The 7,862-nt window shown below is 36.1% G+C and overlaps 1 protein-coding gene across 3 annotated transcripts in view; it reads right to left on the bottom strand.

The window, feature by feature from the left end:
• Nucleotides 1-557: 557 nt before the first annotated feature.
• map3k20b (mitogen-activated protein kinase kinase kinase 20b) overlaps nt 558-7,862 on the bottom strand; it is a 43,297-nt gene continuing 35,992 nt past the window's right edge. The window contains exons 11-13 of one of the 3 annotated variants that reach the window (XM_073952780.1): nt 6,175-6,316; nt 2,475-3,756; nt 558-2,170 (exon numbers count right to left, since the gene is read on the bottom strand). In XM_073952780.1, the coding sequence (XP_073808881.1) occupies nt 3,409-3,756; nt 6,175-6,316 (490 nt within the window). In that variant the 3' untranslated portion in view covers nt 558-2,170; nt 2,475-3,408. 3 annotated transcript variants of the gene reach the window in all.

Genomic DNA, 7,862 nt, shown 5'->3' with positions numbered 1-7,862 from the left:
TTTTTTTCTTTACTCAAAAATGATTTTAGTGTATTTTAAATGTGGGTCAAGACTGGCCAAACTCACATGGCCCACTTATCAAATTTTTAAATCTGGGCCAAATACTACGTTTTTCATCTGGCCCAAATCTTGTGTGCCGCTTTAAAAACGGTGCCACCTCTGCCAAACCCGGGCCATGTTTGGCCCACATGCTGTATGCCAGTGCCGGATGAATGCCTGCTGTGCCAGCTTTTTGCCAAATCTGGGCCAGAATTCTTTGCTACTAGGGTAACCACTGAGCCACCGTTTGAAAACCTCTGCCCTAAATAACTGATTGTTTCTCAGTTTCAGCTAAAACAAATTAAAAGTAAAAACAAGTAGCTATAGCAGCTTTGTCATAATTACAGCATTTACACTATAATTACACGACTCACGCTTTGTGTATCTGATTTATTATCGGTCTCATTATATTTATGTCTGTACCAAAACAATGCAGGCCAAGTTTAGAGCCGAAAGTTGTAAACGCCACAAATGATGGCATTTTCCCTCATAGGAAAAAGAGTTTGAACCATCTCACAAACCTTCTTTAGTATTTCCTTTATTTTATAAAAACGTCAGGGCTTTACAAAACACAGCTTCAGAAATCCCATTAAATCTCACCTCACACTTTATAAATACTGTAAATGTGACAGTCGCACACAGGGGAGATCTCAGCATGACCTGCTGGCTCACTCAGAGGTAAATCCCTCCTACCAACGGTCAATCCTGCCATATATGGGCATTTGTGCAGGACCCTGTATCTTCACCAATGGGCTAGGTGCATAAGATGGCGTCTGTGAGCTTCCAAGACCCAAATGTGTGCATGTTTACTTCCGGTCATGTAGAACTATGAAGGAAGAGGTGAAGATTTTGCATTTTCGTTACCAAAAATAAGCATGTTTAAAATAAAATAAAAACCAAAGTAGTTTATCAGCGACAGGAGAGAGCATCCTCACTACATTGCTGCATACCTCATTCTTTCCCTGTTGATGCTAAAGTTCTGCTTAGTGGTTACTCAAATTCCGTTGGGATCATGTCTTTTTTTTGTAGCGGTTGTTTCTCTGCGTTGTGTTATAATTATTTTTATTATTATTACAGAATTTGAGTAACCACTGAGCACAAACTTTAGCATTAACCGGGAGGGAATGGAAGCAAATTAGTGCATTGAGGTATGCAGCAATGTAGTGCGGATGTTCTCTCCTGTCACTGATAAACTACTTAAGTTTTTATTTTATTTTAAACATGCTTATTTTTGGTAACAAAAATGCAAAATCTTCACCTCTTCCTTTATAGTTCTGTACGACCGGAAGTAAACACGTATACATGCTTGGAGCTCAAAAGGTCTAGAAGTCTAGATGGGATATGCAGCTGGCTGGAAGTGCAACATCGCACATCAATAAAGCAGCATCTTTTAAAACACTGTATAGCAATAATTAATATTTTTACAGTCCTGTGGCGGTTGGGTTTATGGGGGGGTAGACGTTAAAAAAATATAATTTCTTGGGTGATTTAATAGATAGCATATATAATACTCAATGCAACTACTGTTTTTACATTACTGTGACGGTTTGGTTTGGTTTAGTGTGGGGGTGGGCTTTTTAAAAAACTGTTTATTGGGTAATTTAATATATAGCATAAATAATACTCGGTACAACTACTGTTTTTATGTTAGTGTGACGGTTGGGTTTGGGGTTGGAGTGGTGGTAGACATTAAAAAATACAATTTATTAGGTGATTTAATAGATAGCATAAATAATACTCTATACAACTACGTGAAGTTTCACAAACTAATTTCGAGAGGAGCACATAATATGATTGACTGCAGCTGATCCCCAATTATTTACAATCATTAGTAAGCCAATCAGATTAATCCAAACTCACTATTAGTAGTCTGGCAAAAACTACTCCCTAACCTTCGTTTTCAGAAGAAACCCCCCCATCCACTCCTTCTCACCCTTTCATCCTTTACCACGGGGAGCTTTAGAGAACCACCTGATCTCGTACTCCCCTTACATTCTTTATTGACCAGGCGGGAGCCATGGGCTTAACTATCTCTGAGCTCAGGGTTCTCTCCCGGGAAAGCATAGAATAATATAGATAGCATAAATAATACTTGGTACAACTACTGTTTTTACGTTGCTGTGACGATTGGCTTTAACGCCCCATTCACACGGGGCGTCAGCGTCAACGCTTCCCATTCACTCTAAATGAGTGACGTCAGGCGTTGTCAAACTGCATTGTGGATCCTTCGGTGCCGCTTCAGAGGCGTTGCTCGCTGCCGAAGTTGGGACTAGCTCAACTTTTCAAGTGCTGACAGAAGCGTCAGCCAATCAGATCGCTGTATGCAAACACACCAGCTAGACAGTGGCCTATTGCTGACTGAATTTCATTGGCTGACGCTGATATGACTATCGCTTCAGCCCCAACTTCAGACACGCCTTCAGTCAAGCGTTGACGCTGAAGCCCCGTGTGAGTGGGGCGTAAGGTTGGAGTGGGGGTAGGCATTAAAAAATACAATTTATTGAGTAATTTTAATAGATAGCATAAATAATACTTGGTACAACTACTGTTTTTACGTTACTGTGACGATTGGGTTTGGGGTTGGGGTGGGGTTAGGCATTAAAAAATACAATTTATTAAATAATTTAATAGATAGCATAAATAATACTTGGTACAACTACTGTTTTTACGTTACTGTGATGATTGGGTTTGGGGTTGGGGTGGGGTTAGGCATTAAAAAATACAATTTATTAAATAATTTAATAGATAGCATAAATAATACTTGGTACGACTACTATTTTTACGTTTCTGTGACGGTTGGGGTGGGGGTAAATGTTAATTAAATACAATAAATGAGAAATTTAACAAATTATACAAATAATTCTCTTTAACTTCCGGCCGCAACCATATCCAATATAGTAACAACCTCTCAGAAGCTTACCGGTGCCATCTTGTGCAACTAGCCCATTACAATGCAGGACCATTCATCGTGCTTGCTATTAAAAGGGGTGTTTGTACTGGTTAGCCAATATATATAAATAAAACAACAGCCCAACTGCTAACAGGGTACACTGAAAAAAATAATGATTGGATTTACTACATTTTTTAAGGTAAGTGGTTTGCAAACAATTTATATGCAACAAACAAAAAACTAAGTTGAACATTACTGAATTTAATTCGTTAGTTTAAACTCGGCACATATAAATCGTTTGCAAACACTTACCTTTAAAAAACCCCAATAGTAATTCCTATTTTTCAGCGTCTGCTCTTTATCAAATAACGCTTGTTTTGGCACTGAAAAGTACCACACATGGGTGCGGCAATGTTTGAAAATATTCAGATCAATCTTTACAGTTTAATTCCGACAGTTGTAAGTACTAACTCTGACTACTAATCGCTGTCGTCGTCAGACCAGCCGAAGTCATCCATGGTGATGGCCATGTTCATTTTGCGTCCCTCACGGACACTGCAGGACTTGGAGGAATTCTTCTTGGCTTGCATGTTGATCTGCATCCCTGACTGGCGGACGAGGTTCCCGCTGGGAATGTTCATATCCAGGTCAAACACGCCTCCGAACCCCAGCATGAGCTTTTGCAGGCTGCTCTGGCCCAGATCCCCGTTACTGCAGGATGATGAGATCTGACAACTGACCTCAGAGCTGTTGCTCTCCTCCATGTGAGCCTCATAGAAGGACTCAGCGCTCAGAGTCGCCGCCAGTGGGGAAATGTGGGAAAACAGCTGCCAAACGAATTTGAATGAAGTTAATTTAAAGTTGGTAGATTTAGAGGTGTAAATGTTATTATTTTCAAGTATACTTAGAATTAGGTTAAAGGGAGTGGCAACTGCCCCCCCTCACTTTCAGGCCATTGAAGATGTAGGTGACTATGACTAGAAGATTAACCCTTATGTGAAGTTGGAGATGTTTTCATCATTCTGAGGTGATTTTGAGTCTTAATTTGGCAATAACCTTCTCTGTGTTTCAGCAAATGGACGTATTTTTGGTGACAAATCCTATTTTGACACATATTTTGTCAAAATGTAATGAATTTTTTTAAACAATTCAACACTTTGGCCAAATTTACTACCCCTTTCGTTATGTTGGTGACCCAATTGACTTCCATTATATTGAAATTTTTTGATTGCAAAGCCAAGACGGCATATAATAATTTTTTATTATTCTTGATTGTTGGTGGTTTTCACTTTTAGGAAGAGGTAAAATGGGTCATTTTACCTCTTTGCACTCAAAACTGTCATTATAATGGAAGTCAATGGGGTAAAAACAGCCACCAACATAAAGAAAGGGTAGTAAATATGATCAGTACACAAGGAGGCCAATTTTACAAGTCCTCTACCAATAAACAGTTGTTTTACCATTTTTAATCTGTCATTCTCTGGGTCTGGCATGAACACTTTTAGCTTAGCTTAGCATAAATTATTGAATCATATTAGACCATTAGCATCTCCTTAAAAAAGGCGTAATAATTTTATGCAAATGTTGCCTATAGTTGCATATCTTGGCGCTATTTTCAAGTGCTATATAATATCATTGCACCTGCTGCAGCCATGATACAGCAGCAAAGTTCTTTGATTATTACACTGGAATGAGGGTATAGTTCCTAGCTGTGTCAACCTAGAAAATAGCAATGTTTCATTTTTTGTTGGTCTTAGTACACAATGTAACTACAGAGAAGTCAAACTTTAAAGAGGAAAATTATTAAAACCCTTTGAAATTTTTCAGTGAGATGCTAATGGTCTAATCCAATTCAATTAATCATGCTAAGCTAAGCTAAGCTAAAAGTGCTCCCACCAGACCCAAAATAGCAAACTGTTCCTTTAAAGAAGAAATTAAGCTAAAATTGTGTCCTAGATTTAATATTCATTAAATACCTCAAAATTTAAAAACAGTAAAGCTTATATAAGACTATTTAAGATCAATGTTAATACTAGAGCTTATCTAATATTATATTAATGCTAATATGTATAAGTATTAGCATTAAGGATAAGCTCAAGTATTTTGGAGGACATGCACTGTCAGCTCACGCCATTGATTCTAGGTCCTTACATTGCCATGGCAGTGGATTAAATATACTAATTTTGTATACAATTGTTTCACAATTTCTTTCTTTTAATTACTTTTCAGTAATTAAAAGAGCAAAACTGTGCAGAGCTGTGGCCCTCCAGGAATTCAGTTTGAGACCCATGTTCTATAACAAGAGTCGATCACATCTTGGATGGCCTAAGGTTTAGGGAAATAACAGCAAACTGTGTTTTAGGAAAATTAGGTTTTTAGGTGTCATTTTGACAAGATCATACAGGTTTCCTGTTCTTTTAGAGCTTCAAATATCCATAAATGCAAAGCATTTTAAGCTATATTTATTGAGGTAATTAATCATAAGTATTCGCCAAAGAACAATACACGAACTGGGCATGCTCAAAAATAAAATGACGTTCGCTGTTTGTTCAAAGTACTTATTTAAAATGAGCTGAAACAACACAATTGTTGAGGTGTTGGTGCGGACAACCTAATTGTTTTATGTTCAATCCACTTAAATTTGTAGAAACTAATAAGTTGACTCAATTCCTTCATGTTGTCTCAACACAAATTGATTGTGTGGAACCCAGCACAGTTTACAGTGGAAAATATTTAAATTAACTATAAGATTTATAATAAAATTACACTACATCCAAATAACATTAACAGTATATTATTTACTCTGTAATCTGGTAATATTATTTATTTATTTATTAAAAGTATGCTATAGTGTCTCTCAAAGACATGATTCTGTAAACTGTATAATGCAGATTTGGGCTTTCCACAATGTTGCACACAAGTCATGACTCTGTAGAATTTTTATTTCCCCTTTGTGTGACTTCCTGTCTCCTACTTTGTGTGCGGCAGGTCATGTGAACACATCACAATGTTGGCATAATCCAGCTTTGAAACCTGTGCAATGGTGTGTAAGCTAGCATAGAAAACCTGTGACTAAAATCAAAGCTGAAAACTATTCTATTCCTCCTTCACAAGCCATTACGACACAATTAAAATATTCATAGTTTTAAATAAGACCATCTCAGCCCTTCTATACTGCAATATTATATAAAACAAAGTATGCAGAAGTATGGTTGCTAAATGAGTTCTTCAGAAGCCAAACTCACAGGAGTGCAGGATCGGGATCTTTCCATGAGTCTGTTTTCCCATTCGGTCAGTCTTCTTTCTCTTTCCTCCAGCTCCTGCTCTTTACAGCTCAGCTCTCGCTCAAGCTGCTTCAAGCGCTCCAGCGTCTCCTCGATCTCACACCTTACACATAGAAACAAAAAAGCAATGCATTTGGGTGCAAATATAAAAATAGGATATTTCACATATGAATATTGATGTAGTATAAATAAAAGTTCTATATTCTTTATATACAGTTAACAATATTTGAATAGGAATAAATAAACAATTTAAACTCGTCCTAAGTCAAGAATGAGTGTTGTTGAATAGTTTTAGCACAACTTTGATGCAACATTTTGATCCACTACTCTTTTAAGGTTTCTGCAGGTTTCATCGTCAAATAAAAAGAGGAGATACATCCCCCTCACTTTTAGAGACAGACCATTTAAAAACAGGTAATTAATAATTATATGAATGTAAACTTTTGGATGTCATACAGCTGTACAGGGCCATTTTTTTCTAATGGAAAAGTAAAATATTTTTAAGTATGCTTATAAAAAAAGCCAATTTAGATATTTCTTAGCCACATATTTAAATTAATGTGTATAAGAAGCAAACTTTGATTTCTTAAAAAAAAAAAAAAACTAAATCTATGACAATTGTCTGTCCAGGTCAGTGTCCTAACCATAAATAAATGGAGAACGTTTAAACAAATGTGATTGTAAGGAATTAAAAAGGATAATTAAATTATATTGGTAAATAGTGTTAAAAATCTAACATTTTGTTAAAAGTTCTACTGAGATTGATTGCTGCTGAATGGATTGTTTTGGCCTGAATGAGTAGCTTTTCATAGACATAGGAAAATTAAGACCGGTTTAAGATGATTTAGGACCTACAACACAATATTTCTGTAAATGCAAGACTATTTGAGGCCTAAAATTAGTTTTAGTATTTTGTTGCTGACATTTCCAGAAGATGTTGTTTTGTGTGTTGTAAAAGCAAATACACTTACAGTTGAAGTCAGAATTATTAGCCCCCATGAGTTATTAGCCCCCTTGTTTAATTTTTTCTCCAATTTCTGTTTAACTGAGAGAAGATTCCTTTAACACATTTCTAAACATAATAGTTTTAATAACTCATTTCTAATAACTGATTTATTTTATCTTTGTCATGATGACTGAATAATATTTGACTAGATATTTTTCAAGATACTTCTATACAGCTTAAAGTGACATTTAAAGGCTTAACTAGGTTAATTAGGTTAACTAAGGAGGTAAGGGTAATTAGGCAAGTTATTGTATAACGATGGTTTGTTCTGTAGCCTAAAGCGGCTAATAATTTTGACCTTAAAATGTTTTTAAAAAAATATATAAATTGCCTTTTATTCTAGTTGAAATAAAACAAATAAGACTTTCTCCAGACGAAAAAACATTATCAGACATACTGTGAAAATGTCCTTGCTCTGCTAAACATAATTTGGGAAATATTTAAAAAAGAAATAAAAACTCGAAGTGGGGCTAATAATTCTGACTTCAACTGTATAAGGCAAATGATTCAGCAAACTCAAAGCTTGTTTGTTTTTCTGTGTTTACAAGTACTGAGAAAACTTCCAGAGCCGAAGTACTAATATGGCAATGGGAATTTCATTTCCAACACACACTGTATGTTCTAGACCACTCACAACAGACTG

Source organism: Danio rerio, chromosome 6 (genome assembly GCF_049306965.1).
Source record: "Danio rerio strain Tuebingen ecotype United States chromosome 6, GRCz12tu, whole genome shotgun sequence".
NCBI lineage: Eukaryota > Metazoa > Chordata > Actinopteri > Cypriniformes > Danionidae > Danio > Danio rerio.
This window is presented reverse-complemented; position numbering and strand designations above follow the sequence as displayed.